General features: G+C 40.7%; 1 protein-coding gene across 2 annotated transcripts in view; it reads right to left on the minus strand.

The window, feature by feature from the left end:
• Positions 1-2451: 2451 nt before the first annotated feature.
• Positions 2452-20793, minus strand: part of Stk32a (serine/threonine kinase 32A) — a 112837-nt gene continuing 94495 nt past the window's right edge. For both annotated transcript variants that reach the window (XM_034518221.2, XM_076912721.1), the window contains exons 8-13: positions 16397-16494; positions 10389-10505; positions 8913-9038; positions 7381-7509; positions 6314-6378; positions 2452-5786 (exon numbers count right to left, since the gene is read on the minus strand). In XM_034518221.2, coding sequence (XP_034374112.1) covers positions 5690-5786; positions 6314-6378; positions 7381-7509; positions 8913-9038; positions 10389-10505; positions 16397-16494 — 632 coding nt within the window. In that variant the 3' untranslated portion in view covers positions 2452-5689. The remainder of the gene's footprint in view (positions 5787-6313; positions 6379-7380; positions 7510-8912; positions 9039-10388; positions 10506-16396; positions 16495-20793) is intronic.

A 20793-nucleotide genomic window follows, 5' to 3' on the forward strand; every position in this document is an offset into this window, starting at 1 on the left:
CCATCATCGTTCTCCAGTCGTTTGTGCATGGAAAACCATTTTGCCTAATATATTGAAACTCTTGGAGACTAGGAAATGGTTCAACGGGTAAGAGAGCTTGCAGTGTAAGTAAAAGGACCTGAGTTCCAATGTCCATACCCAACTAAAAAAATAGGTATGGCTAACTTGTAAACCCATAACCCCAGTGCTGGGGATGGGCTAGAAACAGGAGGATAGCTGGGTTTACTGGCTTCAAGTTCAGGGAGAGACCTTGGTTCAATGGAAGAAAGTGTTAAATCAGGACATCTGATGTCCTTGCCTGGTCCCCAGGATCATGCACATGGATGTAAAGCCACATATAAATGTTCAACACACACACACACACACACACACACACACACACACATGCGCACACACATACACACACCATACAAGACAAAAGAAGAAACCTAAATAATGTGGTTAGTAGGTAAATAAATATCAGATCTGATAACAGCAGAGGTTTTAGACAGTTGCCCTTCACTGAGATTGAGCTGTGGGCTACTAACCCCACAATGGAAGTTGAAATCTTAGAGATCGTTTAAGATTTTCTAATAAATAATCACATTTATTATTAGTGTAAAGACATTTATTGGGGATAAGTCTAGCTGATTATGAGACAGAACTTTAAGAAGTTTTTGTTGTTGTTGTACTTTTGTGTGTTTGTGTCTTCTGCCAACCCTTGTTATCATGCCCTTCTGTAAACACCATCTACTTATTTCCAAAAGACACAGAGGGAAAGCCCTCACATAAATACACATCAAATGTTTACTTCAGCAATCTGATCTCAAAGAGTTAGTGAGTGTCTGACAAAAACTGCTCACTGTTTCCACTCCTCTGGGAGCTTCACTGTGCACATTAGAAAGTTGGACGTTCTGGTTTGTGTAATGAGTTTTTTATGTTGTCCAGCCTTGCGGATGTAGCTTGTAGGTACAGCATTTATTTATCTAGCAGGCAGAAGGCCCCAGGTTAAGAGCCCTAGCACTGTAAAAAAAAAAAAAAAAAAAAAAAAACAAAACAAAAAAAAAAAAAAAAAAAAAAAAAAAAAAAAAAAAACCAAACATAAAAATCCCCACAGACAAGGAGAAAACAGTTCAATTCAGGACTCTTGGATCATTTTGGCTATGAACCTCCATTATGTCTCTTTTTGTGTTGGGAAACATTCCTGAATCCAGTCCCCATTTGAGTAGGGCAGTCAATGGTGAAGTGTACACTGGTACATGGGCAGGTCTGGAAGTGGGGTCTTAGGATGTCTGAAGAGAGGGCCAATTTGACCTTGCTGAATGTTAGTGATGAACCCAGGCAGTTTCCATCTTTGTCCAGCCTTCCCAAGAAAGTGTTTCCACCCCACTAAAGCTCGTTCCTGGTCAAGGCAAAAACTAGTCATTGGCATTTCTAGGCTTTCATTTTTCATTTTATCTGCCTAGGGAACCCAGGAGGCAAGAGATTCCCTCAATATTCTCATCCAAAGAGATTACGTTTGGCCACCTTCAGGACTGGTGAACTGTATCTCTCATCTCATGACCAAAGAACAGCTATCTAAGCCTATTAAAGATTCGGGTGGCTTTAAAAGGGGCTGCGGGCATTTAAAATGATCTTCTTTGGGGTGGAGCATATGGGAAGGTTTAAACAGCTCTTTTAAATATTGATGCATTGGCTAATTTTCATACCTATGGAGCCTCAAGTATTTGACAGTCACACTTGACCAGGTCGGGAGTGAGAACACTGAACAGGGTTAAGAATAACAAAAGCATTTTGGCTCCAAAGAACTTTTGAGAATCTGCTCCTCTTATACCAAGCCATCATAGAGGAAACACATCTGAGAAGAAGATAGAGAATAAAGGGGCCAGTGTAGCCTGCAAAATAAGTGTATGACTAAGGCTGGTGCTCTTCAGAACCTAGAGTGCTGAACCCTGACCTTTGCACAGCTGGGTAATGGCAACTGCATTCAGGACACTTTATGTGGCTTGAGCTACAAGGCGCTACAAGACACTACAAGACACTACAAGGCACTACAAGGCAGTTGATAAGCAAGAGCCTACTAACTCCAGGACAAGCCTAGGAGCTTGCAGCTTGCTGGCTGTTGAGCTGTTGAAAGCCTACAAGTTAGTTGAAAGTTCCCAAAGTCTCTGTTGTCCTTCTATCTCAGATCATGGGCCCTGGAATATCCACCTTTGGCTATGGCATATGAAAAGAAACGGGACCCTAATGGGCAGAGAACAGCACAAAGGGGTCATATATGGAGTATCTATAAACCTGAGGTCACAGTGAAAAGCAGAAGCCAGGATGCTGGCTGCAATCCTTAAGTGCATCCACTAAAATGTGCAGCTACAGATCTCCAACACTATCCATGCTAAAGGGTCATTCTTAATGGACACGGAAGCAGGAATAGATGACCCAGGACAACCAGACACACAGTTGACAAAGGAAGTCTGAGGACATATTGTTACATTAGACATTTTAATCTATGCAGGCACATTTATATCACATACACTATGGCTCAACAGAAGCATATATATATATATATATATATATATATATATATATATAAAATTATTTTAGTCTCGGGGCTTTTAAGTCAGCCACCAGTTCAGAACAGCACATAGAATGAAACGTGGAGTCTCAGGGTTTCACATTGAGCAGGCACACTGAATTCACAGTGAGTAGCAATCACGGGTGAACAGAAATAGGAGACAGATATTGTTTGGACAGAACACAGGAGCACGGAGGAGCTGAGCAAAGCATTGGCCATGCCTAGTCACTGATCGTGAGAAAAGCTTCAGCCCAGTATCCCGTCAACTTCAAACAGCAACACGGGTGTCAACAGCCACAGCAACAATCTTTCTTCCTAGTTACTTATTCATGAATCACCAAGAAAGTCATAACAATAGGAAATCCAGTCATTTCTGGACTTCCCCTAATTAATTAGATCACTGGCATTGATCTAGAAATGCTCTGTGCTGCTCGAGACTCACGCCTGCCCTAGAGATGACCTCAGTCAACACCAGGGCTGCCGTAGGATGACCGGCTCTTAGCAAGACATATCCTTCTAGGGAGTGAGGATCTTAGCCAGGGTTGCCCCATAGGTAGCTGCCCCACCTCTCCACTCTGAGTCACTGGAAATGCCCTGGAGATTTTCAACTGCAGTGTACACAGTGGTATCATATCTGCGGCACTCTGGTTTTCAAACCCTGTTCAGGTCTTACAGATGCTCTGTAGAGTAAGGGAGGGAGGAAACTGCTTGGAGAGATTCAACGAGTAACAGGAGGAAGGATAAAACAGTCCCACTGTTTTCTGAAGTTCTTGGTCCTAATCCTTCTCATAAATATGGTTATTTCTTCTGATGGGTGCTTTTAGCCCAAATTAGGGAATAAAACCAAGAAGCAATTACCAGGAGCTCTTGGGAAAGTGTTGTTGTTTGTTTGTTTGTTTGTGTATTTGTTTTTTAAAACTGGCCACACACTGTGTGCCAGTCATTTACCCAACTCCCACCCTGCACTGTAACCAGGATATCCCCAGGTCTGAAAGCAACAGTACTCAGAAAGTTGCCCAATGGGAATAAAAACTAGAGTTTTGGACTTCTGAGATCGCAAAAGCTCCTACCCCCACCTTAATGTTCAAAGACACAGAACAGTCCGCATCCCGTGGAGACTTGCTGGCCCTGCTGGGCTTTAGAAAGTGTGTCTAAAAGCTGCTGTTTTGGAGGATGCAGATAAGGTCCAGGAGAAGGAGGAACCAAGTGAGGGAAGGTAAATCCATAACACATCTAACACACTGGGATTTCAATATAGAACAAAAGGTAGAAACTGGAGCATGTGTGTGGTCCCTGACACTTGTAGGCGTGCCAGCCTGGAGCAGAATCCAGTCATCTCTGGGTTGCTATGTTTGACCCATTTACCCCTCTGAAAGTCAGGGCAACTGCTTTGAGTTAAACAGTGATGGAATATAACCAAAATGTCACAAATAACATGTGAGAACTTCAGAGACAGGAGTTGAAGAAAAGAAGTGGTTTTTGATTCTTTATATGGGCATGTGTATATGTGTGTCTGTGTGTCTGTGTGTGTGTTTGCTCATAGTAGAGAGGTACTATGTCCCAGCCACACCAGAATCTGGAGAACTGTAAATGTCAGTCTCACCATCAGCTCTTATTTTTCTACACAAACTTTCTGGCCTACGTGTCTACCATCTACTTCTGCCTGTCTGCCTTTTCCAAATGACATCAATTAATCCCTAGGACCAGCTTGCTGTCACGGTGCATACACCTGTGCTCTCCCTAAGAAACACCATTAGATGGCCTCTGTTTCCCAAGAGTTGAAAACAAGGTTTGGATTCTATCCAGCGTCACAGCGGACACCCGAAGAAGCTCTTCAAAGATGTCTTATACAGGAGGACAGTGGACTTACAACACAGTGAGGTGAATGACACTTTGCACATGAGTGAAATACACAGACAGGAAAGAGTCAGACCTCATCAATATTTTAAGTAGCAAGGCAATTCTGCCAGCTGTCTCACAGTGCTTATATAATGTGGGGGCATCAGTCTCCCTGAATTTGACCTCTGGGATCTATAAGCCATCCTTCTGCTTTAAAAGTAATTCTAGACAGTAGACATGTAGGTGTGTGTAAACTTGTTTCATATTTTAGTTCATCTATATGAAAAAGGGCCAAGCAATACAAAAAAATGTGATGTTTCTTGACAGAAAAGCAAGTGACTTTTCCCCTTCACTTTGGAGAGTTAGGAATTTCTCAAGAGAAAGTTTGCAGGCTTCCAAATTTAACATGCAAAACTCTCCTGTAAGGTATAACTTCACTGAACAGTTCCAAGTAACCCTGCCTTTAGTTCAGCTGTAGTCTCTGATCCTCTGCAGAAGCAGGTCTCTGCTAATCTTGAGGAAAATTAGCCCTCTAGGGAGAAGCATACCAGAGTCTGATATTTTACAACTGCCATGCTGAAAAAAAAAAAAGTGTCCCAACTCACAGCATTTGCTAAACTTCTGTGTGTGACTCCTGTCATCGGAATCAAGTTCAATTGATCAAGGCCACCTCACAGACAGGTAAGAAGCTACAAGCACAGGAGACACTTGCAAATAGATTCCTTGCTGATGCCCCACTGCAAGGTCCCATGTGTCACTGCTACTTCTAATCTGACCTATGTATGTATTCCTGACAGAACATCTTTATTCCTACCCAATCAAGCTTTGGCATGCTGCCCCCTGTGTGATATTCTCTAGCCTCAAAGAGGCTCACTGTATACAGTGTCCATGTTTCACAGTGTCATCAAAAAGAATAAAAAATAAATCTACATTCAAATATTCATTTAAAAATAAGAATAAAGGCTGTTTAGAGCGATCTTAGCATTAACAGAGAAAAGGCTAGCTCTTCTGAAATAACCCTCTACCTTTCGAGCGGTGAACTAAAACAGAGGAAGCAGTTAAATGGTTTGCTTAAGGTCACAGAGTCAGTGAGTGCTGAAGCTGGAACTGAGGACTCAGAACCAGGCTCTCCTTCTCGACTGTGGCTGCAGAGTGTGGCCACTTCTGAAGATTATCAATCACATTCTCTAAGTCAGGAGGTGTGGGAGCGGCAAAGACTGCTGTCAGCTCTTCTGTGTGTGGTGATCAGGAGTTTCAGGCCAGGTGCCAAGCACTGTCCCCAGAAGGCTCAGAAGCATGTTATAGGTTGTTATTCTGGCCATCCTCCTCTTCTGTGTTGTTTTTGGTTTGTTCCAAGGCTAGATTTGCTTGTCTTTGATTAAAGTCTCTTTTTACTCTTAATGGAAGAAGGATGGAGAGAGCAAAGGAGGGAGAGAAGGGAGGAGAGAGGGAGGGAGGGAGAGAATGTCATTCATTAAAAGAAAAATGAATTTAAACTTTTGAAATGATAACATGTAATTCAATATTTTTCATTTCTTTAAAACCTAATTAAAATATAATTACATCATTTCTCCTTCCCTTTCCTCCCTTTCACCCTTCTCATGTCTGACCCAGCCCCTTCCAAATCCACTGCCTTCTCCTCTTTAAACATTGTTATTACAAAAACAAATGAATAAATCTATGAATACACCATGTTTACATTCCAATTCACAAAACATACAGCACTGGGGTAATTTATCAATTAAAACCACCAACCCCCCCCCCAAAAAAAAAAGGCTCCTGAAATTTCAAAATCTTTATCCTGGATTTGGATCTTTTTTATCATCAGAAAAATACAAACTTAAAAATATATAAAGTCTCTGCAAATAAAATCTGCTTAAATGATATCACTTTAAGCCGATGGTCTCCACCTGAGTTACTTACTTTTCTCTGTTGAAAATTATAAATTCCTTCTGAACAGCGTCAAGATGCTCTTGAAGAAGGCACGTCTTCAGCGGGAACATAACAAAGAAACAGAAGTATACTTAGCTGGCACATGGGGACCATGAACAGCCAATAACCCATAGCGTATTCAGTGAGTAACATGGATTGAGGAAGTCCTGTTTCCAGATGCACAAAGATACTGAGAGGATGACAGGAGAGGAATCCCGCTCCTTAGCCCCTGTGATGGTTTGTATATGCTCGGACCAGGGAGTGGCACTACTAGAAGGTGTGGCCCTGTTGGAGTAGGTGTGTCACTGTGGGTGTGGGCTATAAGACCCTCATCCTAGCTGCCTGGAAGCAGTATTCTGCTAGCTGCCTTCAGATGAAGATGCAGAACTCTCAGCTCCTCCTGCACCATGCCTGCCTGAACAGTGCCATGTTTCCACCTTGATGATAATGGGCTGAACCTCTGAACCTGTAAGCCAGCCCCAATTAAATGCTGTTCTTATAAGAGTTGCCTTGGTCATGGTGTCTGTTCACAGCAGTAAAACCCTAACTAAGACAGCCCCCAACTCTGGACCATTGCTCTATCATAATTAGGTACAACGCTTTTGGAACTCTGGAAAAAATATATATGCATAAACACACACACACAGAGAGAGAGAGAGAGAGAGAGAGAGAGAGAGAGAGAGAGAGAGAGAGAGAACACTCTCAGCTTCCATAAGAAAGTGCAAGTTAATTATAATTTCACTGCTAACACAGTAGAGGGTAACCTACCCCTGAGTCTCTGACAGGAGTCCTGCACATGCTCCTTTAGCAACCTGTACCACACCTTGTAGAAGACCAGATGGGAAATTATGACAATATCTTTCAAATCCTGGGAACCTGTGGCTTCTTGCTGCTATATCACAGGCATGAAGCCAAAGAACACAATAGCCATTGTAGCCGTGCCTCCCTTATTATTATAAGCCCCCAGCAGCAGGCAGAGGCAGGCTTCTGAGATGTCCTCCCTCCAGCAGCTCTGAAATGCACTGTACTCCCCTGAACTTGGTGGGCAGTCTACCTACCTGAGAGGAGTCACTTTTCCTCATTTCCTTCTCCTTTTTAGCCAGGCGCTTCTTTTTCTTGTGAAGAGGTTTGGACTCCAAAATCATTTCTTCGAGTTCAAAAGTGGGGTCACAATTGAGCCTGCCTTTCTGTAAAGACAAAAGCAGGGCTCAGCCCTCAGATCCCCATATCATTCCTAAGACATAGAAGCCTAACACAGACTACTCAATAGTCCTGCCCAAGAACAATAACTTGGGCTCCCTCTGAGGATTTATAGCATTTAATGCCAACATTATCTTTTATAGTCTTTGATTGTTTAGTTTAGTTATTCTTACAAACCTTTAACTATCCTTCAATGAGTAATGAAGTAGACCATATTAAAATAATATTTCTAAGGTTTGGAATTCTGGGTTTCTCGGTAGATCGGAAACATGGCCATTGCTTGGTCATCTTCTAAGGTCAACAACCAGATTTCAATATTAGGGTTTCTGAATGTGAGGCCAAGAATTTTCTGCTTGATAAATTTTACAAATGAATCAGATTTACAGAAAGACCCAAGATGTATCAAGTGAAGCTTCTTATAGGGAGTCATGAGTAGCTAAAAGAAGGAAGGTGGTGTCTGTAGCAGGTGGTATCCAGCCCCCCACCCCCCCATAGTCATGCATCAGGGATACATCCAATTACAAACCTCACCTAACTTTCCTGTTACTCACTAAAGTAGACACTGGCGCACCTGCATGCCACCACACTGTTCTACCTTCTACCAAGCGTTCACCTGACACACTAACTGGGTACCTTATCCAGCTGTTCATTGAAACAGCCATATTCCCATGTCCCCAGAACAAGTGCCTCACTTGGACCTGAACAGAAATCCCAGATTTCTTTCTACCAGCCTCTGCAGGAGCATATCACTCTTGCCAATGTTCCTATATCCTGTAGCATAATTCAAATACCAGGAAAGAGAAGGAGAGAGGAACTCCAGCCTAAGGTTTATCTAGCAATATGCCGTGGGATACAATATCTCTTGTTTAAGTAGTCAACCAATGGAAACTATTTCTCTGTAACTATTAGTTCTTTTATTTATTTATTTATTTATTTATTTATTTATTTATTTTACTATTAGTTCTGAAAACTATAGATCAGTACAATAAAACTAACAAAATAAGAGGAGTGGTCCTAGAATTTTCCCATTAGCCAACTCATAGATCTCAATGGACATGGAAGATTACCTCTTTGCAAGAAGAAAGAAAGTTCTTTTCAATGAGCATATTTCAGAAAATGACTATTAGGAAGGCTAGAACCACTTACAGAACAATGTGTGCTTAAAACCTAGAAGCCCAGATGTTGACATCCTGCTTAGCTCCTTGCCAGTCATGTGACTATGGGTGTTCAACTTACCCCATCTATGCCTCCATTTTCTCCTCTGTAAAGTTAGTATCAGGGTGCTTTTATGTTACTGGTGTGATTATCAAGTGAGACCTTGGGTGGATACGTACACAGAGCATTGTGAACAGAGTGTGGGAACTATTAGGGCTTGTGAAGCTTGACTCACGGTTGGAACGAAACCTGGAATGAGCCTCTTCTGCAGGACTGCGTCCCAGTTCATGTCACTCATGTAAGGGAAATTCTGAATGTCAGTCAAGTGAGAAAAGCGTTGGTCTGGATTAGGTTCAAGCAGCTGCCAATGAAATACAAACACCTTTATTACTAGGAAGGCCAGACAGGTGGACCAAGAAAAAAAAATCCCCACTAAGTGTTCTAAACTGAGTATCTGATGGGAGTCCCTTGTAGCAGAAATTGAGCCAGTGGTTTGCCAAGACTATGATCCCTTTTCCTACCCACATGCAAATCAGGTAGAGAATGTATGATTTGCAATAACACTAGAATGTTTGCAATATGATGAGTACAAATGGCTTGTACCAGGAATTAAAAAGAACGGCCCGACTGGGCGAGCCTGGTTTCTAAACCTCCACTTACCAAGCTCAAATCATGAAGAAACAGTTTGAAGTGAACATTGCCTTGTATAGCTAAGACCTGAAGCTGTGCTTTTCAAATGACATAAAATGGTCAGTGATTCTTTTTTCTTTCTATTTTTCTTCCATTTATGACCCGTTCAAGCCAATATGTGGTCTTGCCTGTCTCACATGCAGCTCCAGACCCTGTACAACACACCACTTCAGTTTAACAGCAGCCAAACAAACACATTCCCTACCCAAGGAGACACATCCGTTAACCATGTGGCAATGTAGTATTGACAGAGCAGTGTCAAATTCCCATTTGTTTCAAAGTGCTTTTCTCAATTTCTATACTTACAATGAAACTGCACAAAATACTGTATGGACCACAGACATTGAATCACATTAAGTTGTGCTGACCTCTGGGAAGGTGCTAGAAGTACATAAAGCAGGAAGCAGTGATCCAAGAGGAGAGAGTAGCATGTGCAAAGCCTCGTGGTTATATGGTGGTGAGGAATGGGAGGAAAAGGTAAAACAGAACCAAACCAGCAAAAGGGTGACCAAAATTCACAAGGCTCCAAGGGCAGCTTATAGCCATTATAACACACAATTTAGTTTGATCTTTATTCGGAGACCAATGAGAAGATGCTGACATATGGAGAGATGTGAGGCAGATGCATGCAACAAACCAGAAAAGGCGTGATGGCAGCTGGATCAGGGCGACAGCAAGGGGGATGACTAACAGTGACAGAGGCAATGGCTACTGAAAGTGTAAATCTAAGACCTGGTAATGAACTAGATACAGAAATGACAAGTGAACCCTGGTCTCTGGCTTGCATTGGTAGGTGAAGAGACTAGTCATTGGCAGAGAAACCAGTGGAAGAAGCCCAAGAAATACAAAGAAATTGAGAATTACAATCTGGACACAATGAGTTTGAGAAGGCCTTGAGACATCCAAGAGATTTTTTTTTTTTTTTTTTGGTTGAGTTAAGAAAGCCATGTATTTGAGTTTGAATGGGGGTGGGTTATCAGGTTTTCTGAACTTCCTCCTAGCCTGCTTTCTTCTGTCTCACCTTTTTAAGAAGGGATACCATCTCTTGTGACCAGGCAGAAGGGTAAGTTACAATTGCTGTCTCAAACATGTTCACAATTTCCTTGCTGGAAGTACTGGAGCGGATGTGATATGGTCTCTTAAGGGAGAAAAAGAGAAAGAGCCTTTATTTTTACAGGTCAAAGTGGGAAAAAAATGCAGGTATTTACAAGGTTAACTTTAAAACAACAAAACCTCAATAAGGACCCCTTCAAACTGATTGACAGGAAGCCATGTGGACCACTACAGAATTTTAAAGAAATGTCTCGGACCTATAGTTTTTCATCAAAATATCCTAGGTTTTAAGAACTTGTTATTTTACAGATCCAAACAAAAATATTTCAGTGGATTGAGCCAGTTTCTGACACACTGATTTCAAACTGTTTTGTATATAACTTTAGGTGTGTCTATATAAAAAGTAAATAATGAATAGAACCTTAAATTATTATATAAAGTTGATTATAAATTACAGATTTACAAATTTTACAAATTACAAAATTACAGATCCGTAATTGAAAGCTAGGTGTTGTGGCACGTGCTTGTAATTCCAGCACTCAGGAGGGGGATGTAGGAAGACCAGGAGTTTAAGACTTGCCTCAGCTACATAACAAAGTTCAAAATCAGCCTGGGATACCCAAGAGCTATGCTTTAAAACACACACACACACACACACACACCAAAATCAAAAAACCATAAAACAAAACAAAAACACATAAAAACTAAAAACATAATGAGAAACTTAAGGATAGAAAATTGCTCAGAAAATATCAACTCCAGTGTTTAATACTCTAATCCAATAAAGTATGTAGTGGAGAATTTTAAAAATCAACAATACTTTTCTAGAATAATCAGGGCCATCTAGGGCTGCCAAGGGCCAATCTTGGCTTAGAGAGGGCTTCTGAGAGAAGAGGTGTCTGGGGAGCGACGACTTGAAGTCCAATTATGGGTCCAAGCTGAGGACCTGTTTTGTTCCAGGCAGCTTTCTAGATTGCTGTTTTTAAGTTTTGCACTCTCTGGAGATCTAAGATAGCTCTTCTTCTTCTTCTTCTTCTTCTTCTTCTTCTTCTTCTTCTTCTTCTTCTTCTTCTTCTTCTTCTTCTTCTTCTTCTTCTTCTCCTTCTCCTTCTCCTTCTCCTTCTCCTTCTCCTTCTTCTTCTTCTTCTACTACTACTACTATTTAAAAAAAAAAATGGGTAGCTCATTTCTTGCAAATCATGAGCCCAGTCTTTTATTTTACATGTCAGTTCAGTCACCAACTCCAGGTTTCCTTTTGATTATCCTATGAATAAGCATCTGGTGACCTTAATTCTTAGAAGACAGCAAACACTCATTTCCTTTTGACATGGCAAACAGACTTAGAGATCTGCCTGCCTCTGTTCAGTACAGATGATGAACAAGTTGTTGGGACCCCATCCTGCAATTACCATTTCCACCACACCTGCATCTAACTTGGCTCCATCCCAGGCCAACCCTGAACTCAGGAATCTGTCTGCCTTTGTAAGCATTAACGAAAAACTTATCTCGGTGGGATCTCCTATGACCTCCACTCTCTAAAGCTCTCAATCTCCTTGCTTAGTATCTTTCTGACAAGTTGGCTCCCAGCGTAGCTGCTTTTGTTCCTTTAGATTCGTGGAGCCTCTCGTAGAATTAATATTGCGTCCTTATTTTTTGAGAAATTAGATATTTTTGAATTCATGCTTTTAGACTTATTTTCCACAGTCTGAAGGGCTGTCCTGAGGGTCTCAGCCAGTGTTTACCATTTTGCTAAGACATTAGCTACCTTCGCATCCCAGACTCATATAGTTTCTTACTATCATAGAGTCATTAATGTTAACATTCCTTAAAGGATATTCCTTGAAAGAGGAACATAAAATATGTACATTATTATACAAATAAGCCTTAAGCCCGCAGCAGCCATCAACACTTTTAGAGGCCCATACCTGTTTGCCCTGTTCCAGGGACAGAAACCATGTCATTCTGTCCCTAACAAGGCCATGAGGCATATGGCTGTAGTTTGAATAGTAAAAAGGAAAAAGAAAAAGAATTAAAAGCTAAAATGAAATACATATGAAAATCTCATTTGGAAACTTGTTACTTTTTACCCTACTCCAAAAATTTAAAAAAAAATAAAATAAAATGTGTGTGTGTGTGTGTTTTGTTGTTGATTTTGTTTGTTTATTTGTTTTTTTATAAAAAGCAAGCTAGTGATGATGTTACATCTGTCCACTGGAGGGCAGCCATTATAAATAGTAATTTCTCTACTGGGATTTCCTGTGTTCTAGGGAAACTGTGAGCAACTTAAAGCCAGAGTAGATACTATATGCAAAGGGACAGACTTCCACATTAGATTAATCACAGGACTGTTAATGTGTGTGTACACATTTATCACATGACTGCCCTTTTCCAGATGTTTAAGTAATGGATGATGGATGAACTAAACTGGAGGAAGGGGAAGTGTTTGTTTTTCCCAGTGGTCAGTTAAAAGGTTTTACTGTGCTAGAGCTCTGAGGTCAGAAGGATTTGGATGCTAACCCAGCTCATTCATTCTCTGACCTTCAGTTCCTTCATGTGCAAGATGAAGCTAGTTCCTCAGCACAAAGAACCACTGCCAAAGGTTGCTGGAAAAACAAGTGAAGATGATCATAATCCAGGGAGAATTCTCTATTGTGTGGCTTGTGGCTAGACAACATGATGGTGTCTATCAAAGAACCTTAAAATGTGCTGCCAATCAAGAGGGGGAATATACCAGGAATGAGTGTGTGAAAGGTAAAGTGTGAGATGGGAGTAAATGGGGCCTCGAAATGGTGTTGCAAGAACAGAATGAAATGGTGGGTATTTGGCACAAGCCTGCCATCACATCCCAGAGCTGAGAAAGCAGAGGCAGGAGGATGATGGGCTTGAGGTTAACCTGGGCTACACAGAGCCTCCATCTCCCTAATTGAACAAAAAGAATTGCAGCATTGCTGCAGGACTGCATGAGGTCAATACAGAATGGAAGGGAAAGAGCAGCTGACTTTGCCTTTCAGTAGAGGAGACAAAGATGACACACAGGTTAGTGTTTAAGGTCAGAGCCATCCAGAGGACAGCTAAGCTCAGAGGACTTGTCAGGCACAGTTTCACTAATGCATCGATGATACTTGTAACGAAATGTTGCTGTTTCCTTTTCTTCTGATTAACTGTGTTTTGCAACTCGAGCCTGTTCCATCTTTTAGTGATTCCTTCCTAAAATGTGTCAAAACTGATGTATTGCTCCTCCAAAGATTTAATGTTGTGAATTAGTATTGATCAAAAGTTACAGAATGGATGATATTAAACTATGTGATAGATATATCCTATTTTTTCCATTTTTAATGAATCAGTAATCTGATCCATGGGATAGAAACCAAAAATTGATATGCCTGAAAATATTTGTAAGGTGTGGTATTTACAAAATGGATTTAATTACAAAAGTAAAATGCACTTAAGTGTTATCATATAGAAAGTTATTTATTTGTATATATATCATATATTATATATAACAAATGTATATATAATTAATATATACATATATTTATAAACACACATAGATATATGTAATTGTCTCAATAGGAAGCTAAAGCATCAGTTATGTTTTGAAATTGCTAACTATTTCTACATGTAAATTTCTGAAGATGCTTTACCCTTATGAAAATAGAAAGATTTGGGAGGTAGTACAACAAACTGCCAGGGGTTTTTTGTTTTTGTTTTGTCTGTTTGCTGGTGCAGATTTTATTTTTGTTTGTTTTAATTTTCTATTTTTCAATTCTTCTGAGTTACATGATTTCCCCCTTCCCTTTCACCCTCTAAGCCCACCCATACACACCCCACTGCCAGCACAGTCCCATAAATATTTATTTTCATACCTACAGCTAAGTATAATTTTCTCATCCCTCATTAAGGACATTTTTCTCTGCAAGAGATGGAGACCATTACAGAAAACCACAACCAATCAGAATGCAGAGTTGTGGAGCCAGGTTCCAACTGATGTATCTACCATACAAATTCTGTACCCAAGGACAAGGGGTCACTATGCAAGAAGTGTGGCTGCTCCTGGCTACTTATAGGAAAATGACAAAGAAGAGAGATGGAGTACAGTTAAAAATTACTGAGCAACAAAGAAACAGAAAAGTTGCAAGTTTAGATTCTATTCATAAAGGCCAAGAAGACAAAACAACAACAACAAAAAAACAGAAGTAAAAAAATTTTTAAAGGACAAAATACAAGCTCACAGAGGTATCTTATTTTGAAAAGAACATGAAAGATAAGGCTGGACAAGCCATTGATAAGGAAATGCTGCTTGTGAGCCATGAATTTACAAGAAGAATCAGAGATGGAGGTGGGATTGCACCAGCAGAGTCTGAGCTAAAGGTTACAGACAGTGGGCTGCAATGAAGAAAAGGTGTCACCCAGTTAAATGTTTTCTGTTCCATCTTTATGGCCAAAGAGAACTAGTTGGACTTTGTTGTTTTGAACTTAGTGCCCCTTCCTGCTTTCTTATTTGTCTCCTCTTGGGTGGCACCTTCTAACCTATGTCTGTGCCCATCATTTTGGAAGCACATGATTTGTCTGGCTTTACAGGGTCCCTGCTGGATGGGAGTGCTGCCTCTGCCTTGGGAAGAATCATGGTCTGAGTCCCATCCATACCGAGGTTGTATAATATTCAGATGACTCTTGAGACTCTAGAGATGATGTTGGAAGGAAAAAATGTTATTGCTACTGTAATATAGTGAGTATTTTATATGTGTTTTTTTTTTTTTTTTTTTTTTTTTTTTGGAGAACCAAGAAAGAAAAGCTATGGTCTGAATGTGTCTCTCACACAGAGTCCTCTGTTGGAGCTCTAATGCTGAGTGAGACAGGAACTTGGGCAGACAGTTTAAGACAGATTATCTCCTAGTGGTACATTCTGACCAACTAAAAAGATTAGATAATCTCTTTCCCCTTTGCCTTCGTGTCCTCTCTCCCTCCTTACCTTCTTCTCCCCCCTACTCCCCTCCCCTTTCTTTCTCTGTCTTCTGAGGACACAAGAACCCAACATCTGACTTGGCCTTCCAGACTCTACAGCTATGAGAAAATAAATATTGCTAATAAATTTATTGCTAAATAAATAAGTTACCCACTTACAGTATGCTATTTTGGTAGGCTGGGCTAAGATTAAAACCCTGGGTATGGGAGAGGGATGGTATCTGAATTCTGTATTAGTTTGTAAAATTTGTATACAATATAATTGTTATTATATTTCTTTGATATTCTTTTTTTCTAGAGAAGAGATTCTTGTTTGAGAAATGCTTCTATTGACAAGGACACTATTCCAGTTTCCAGAAAACTCATACACAGCAGACACATAAGACAAGAGGCCATCAAGACAGAGCACAAGTTGTCTGGTGCCTACGATTCACACTTATTTGAATACATGTATCTGAAATGGGGCTCCATCCAGTGACTGCAAAATGATTTTCTTTAAACAGACAGGTTTATTTACCCAAGATAGTGAGGTATATTGATTTTCCTTCACCAGGAGTTTTTTATATCCATATCATTAACTTACTTATGTAATTAATATTAAGTGACAGATTTGGTGACACATATGGATTAACTTGTGCAGAGATCTCAAGGGGGTATTATTAACACCAGACAGTGTAAGTGTTTTCTGATTTCAAACTGGTTTTAGCAAACAATGCATTCTTTCATTCTGAATAGAACATGAAGGGGCTGCAGAGATAGATGGCTTAGTCATTAAAAGCACTTGCTGTACTTACAGAGGGCCTGGGTATGGTTCCCAGCATCTGCTCACAGACACCTGTCAGTCCAGTTTCAGGGGATCTAGTGCCCTCTCCTGGCCGCAGTGGGTTCTGCATGCATGCATGTGGGGTTCATTCATATACTTAGGGCACACATACATACACACAAACAAGCAGATTTTAAAAATACTTTTCCTAGAATAATAAGAGATGAGAGGGTGTGATTGTACTGTACCCGGCCTCTCAGCAGTTCATAAGCCGTCACCCCGAGGGACCACCAGTCCACAGCAAAGGAGTAACCTGTTTCCTTCCTGGAGCTGAACATCTCCGGTGCTGCAGCGAGACACAGAAAAGGTCAGTTCCACTCCCCATGATTCCAATCAATCTATTTTCCCAACACATTCCTCCAAAGGAGAATTAGCAGCCTGAAAGGTGTAAACACTTTCCTGGATGTTTATTATCCTTTAGTAGATTGCGCACAGCAGGCAGCATTTTCTAATTTTTTTCTCTCTCAGCAGCACCATTCATCAGTTAACATAAACAGCCACACACAGGCCTTAGTGGACAAATTCGTCTCTTATTTAGATCGTGAGCCTCTTACATTGTAGGTCCTCTTGGGCCTCAAATGAGCCACTAACTCTGAAACAAAGAGAGCTGAGGGGGGCTTGCTGTCTTTCTCTGGGAAGTCGACACTAAAGGAGCTGAATGTATTGAACAATCTCAAACAATGTTCATATTTGTATGAGACACATAATAGCTTGGCTCTCTGTTTTGGGGATACCGGGACACATTGAAGGGGACAAATGTAGCTTCCTGTTATGTGTGAGGGCAGGAGAAACGGGCGCAAAGGCAGGAAGTTTAACGCTTTGACTATCCATGGGACATTTATACTTTGTGAGTATAGCCTCTGAATTGACTCTCCTAGAAAGTACAGCCACCATCAACTGAACCTTCAGAGATGACCCCCCTCAGGCCTCCTCTAAGCACTTTGCCATACCTTTCTAAACACTTAGGTCCTAAATGTTAGAACAGGGGAAACAAAAGCCCGATCAAGGATGGGTTTGGGGCTGTTGCTCACTGGGGCACACATAGTGTCTAGTTCAAAGCCTAACACTCAGAGTCAGTAGACAAATGTTTATCGCACAGATGAATGGACACTGAGCCAGGCTTGTGGTCATTATCTCTGCAGCTGTGCTGGGTTCAAATGTTGCCTCCACCACCTGCTCTGCCTATGCACAAATAAGTTGGCACAAGCAGGATCAGAATACGAGAACAAGAAAACCTCCTCATCAGGTTAGAAATGAAATAAATGAATGCATGCCCAAATGGCAACATAGTGCCTGCCATTTGCAAAGTACTAAAAAACAAAAAACAAAACAAACAAACAACAAAAAAAACAGAAGTGAATGTTCATAGTAACAGAAGAATTGGCCTAGTTCAAAGGTACACAGGGTTGATGCCAAGCCTCCTGTGGTAAGGTACTGATCCTGGGCCAAGGAAATGTTGAGGATATGAAATCTGTATACTCTAGCCTGCTTGCCTGAGCATTTGAATTCTGACTAAATTTCTGTGGACAGCTTCCGTTACAAGTGTAGACCATGGACATCCTTATTCTCAGGACTGACTCTGAGAGCTTCATGCTGAAGGACTAAGTGGGTCTCACACCCTGGTGAATTCATGTTTCACACATCACTGTGTTCTTTCGTCCAGTCCCAAGTCCTAGTGCAACTGGGGAGATAAGGGCCCTGACCCCACTCTGCTCCCACTCCCAGCTAGAAATTCCCAGGTAGAACTGACTGCATGTTTGTGTTCCTTTTTTCAGTATTGTACCTCAAATCATCTCCAAGGAGACAGGTGCCAAGCATTGCACTTAGGAGACATCCAGACAATTTGGAGGCATGGCAGAGGCATTGCTCTTATAAAAATGCCAAATGAAATAAGCATTACTCTATAAAAATAGCATACTCAGTCATATCAGGTCATCCTGGGAAGAGATGTGACTATTTGTTGTTATGGTTGTTGTTGTTATTTTCCACTGCAAGTGGGTATCTATCTTTTTGTCTCCTATTTGCTCTGTTTTCAAACATGGAGGCATTTGTATATGCATTCCCTTACTAAGTAAATATTCATGGTGTGCTAGGCACTGAGCAAATTATGTTGGGAGTTTAAGAGCAAAAACTGCAAGGCCACACAAAAGTACCACGACACATTAAACCCTCAAAGATGCAGAGGGAGATACTGAAGGGTTTTCTCTGATTCTTTGAGAGCATACTCTGCTCCTGAGAGGAGCCAACCAGAACTGGACAGACACTCTTTTTCCTCCAAATAGACTGGGAGGCTTTTGTGTGAAACTTTTTTCTTTTTCTTTTTTTAAGAGTCTTTCAACATATACATTCAGAAAGTATCTGAAACATATGAGAATTGGGAAAGGATTCAGAAGCCAGCATCCCTGTAACTATCACACCCATTGAGAAGCACAATCTTGTGCCCACCACCTCACTCTGTCCTGTCCACCCTGCCTGGAACTCACCATCTGGAATTATAATTGAGTAATTGCTTACAATAATATATGAATTTCTAAATAGCAGTTTAATTTTGCCTATATTATATATACCTTCCTGGGACCCATAAATTAGTGGGCAGAGGAAGTGGCTAGCCGCATAGCTATTTACAAAAGTTGTTTCAAGCAAGAGGGAAACAGTAATAAAGCAAAATGGGGGAAAAAGGAAGGAAAACATCCTTGAGTTCTATCAAGTCAAATGCTTGGCTCTGTAGTCATTGCTGTCTTGCTTTTATTTGTGCAGTATTTGTTTGTGATTTATCCAAATTGCCAGGCATGTTTAGTTTGAATTTAATGCTACATAAATACCAGGTAACATACATACCTGTTCCATTGTAGATAGCTGTTGGGGTTATTTTCAATTTGGGATTGTTACAAACAGTGCTGTCTTGACCATTCCTGGGCCAGAATGATCTTGTATCTTTGCTGATGTTATCAGCATGAGGTATGCTGAGTGTGCATTTCACACACCCAGACAAGGCCAAGCTACTCACCAAAGCGCTGAGTGTTCACACCAAGACCAGGGGCCAAAGTTCCTTTTGTTTGACAAACTTTTCCACACTTGCACTGATTTGTTGCAGGTGCCATTTTCTTTCATTACAATTTAAAAATGAATCTCCACTAATTGCTAATATGCTTGAGATATTTTAGATGTTTCATTGGGTGTATTTTATATGTGTTATATATAAAATATGAGATATTTTATATGTTTCATTGATCATCATTATCTGATGTCTTCAGAGTTTAAAAAAAATGTAGACATTGGGTTTTTGCCAGGATATAAGGAAAGACCCCCACCTCGATAATTCTATAATATAATGAAAACAACTCACAAGATTTTACAGAAATGATCTAAAATCTCATCCATGAGAAAAATGTGCAAATGATCAGTTTTGGGGGAAAAAAACAGAAAACAAAATCTCTTATATCCCACATGTTAACTTAACATTATAAAGATATGGTAAACCAGTAGCTAACTGAGACAGAAACAGATACTTACACCAAACCATTGGACTGAAGTCGGGGGCCCCTATGATTAAATTAGGGGAAGGACTGAAGAAGCTGAAGGGAAGAGTGACCAATTCCACAGGAAGACCAGCAGTCTCAATTAACTCAGACCCTTGGAAGCTCTCAGAGACTGAGCCACCAACCAGGAGCATACACAGGCTGGTCCAAGGCCCCTGGCACATATGTAGTAGAGTTCTACCATTCAATGGGATGCACTTAATCCCCAAGAAAGACCTGAGGCCCCAGGGAAGGGGGAGGTTTGGGGAGGACCCTATCAGAGGCAAGGGGGAAGAAAATGGGATGAAGAACTGTAGGAGGGGGCACTGAGGTGGGGGGCAAAGACTGGAATGTAAATTAATATAATTAATTAATTAAAATAACCTATGGTAATTAATACTGAAAGCCCCAGAGTACAAATGCTAGTATAAGACGTTATTTAAATGATGATAAATAATTTTTAAATCAGCTCAGGAGGAGTGTGAGTTTTACATAGAATTTCCAAATAATTACTTAATAACCTAACAAAAATTAAGGTCCTTAGTTAAATATATGTTCAGAGTAGTGTAGAATTGGTATTAAGTAAAAATGAATAGAATAATATCTAGGATCTAGGAATAAGTGAATCTAGGTAGAAATAATAGCATCCATAACAGAAACCCTGAAGCAAATCCACAGGCATACCTGAGAGACAGGGCATAGACTACATGTGCCAGGCCTTGGGCAAGAGTTCTAGCCCTCTACACAAATGTGAACAATTTGATGATATTATCAAGAAGTTCAAAGTTCATGCTGGCAAACCAGCAGTCAGCGGACAAAAATAAGGAGATTGCTGCATGCTCAAAGTCTGAGCTACATAGTACGTTCCAGGCCAGTCAGAGCAACATGGAGGGACTCTGCCTCAAAACAATAAATTTCAAAACTAACAAATCAAGGAGACAGGGCACTTCTGTACCAATAAAACAACTGCCACCTGCTAGGATCTAGGCTTTAATATCCCAAATACATAAAGGTGGGAATTACTCCCATAATCACTAAGAAGCACAAGACAAAGGAAGAAAAGCAAG

Source organism: Arvicanthis niloticus, chromosome 14 (genome assembly GCF_011762505.2).
Source record: "Arvicanthis niloticus isolate mArvNil1 chromosome 14, mArvNil1.pat.X, whole genome shotgun sequence".
Lineage (NCBI taxonomy): Eukaryota > Metazoa > Chordata > Mammalia > Rodentia > Muridae > Arvicanthis > Arvicanthis niloticus.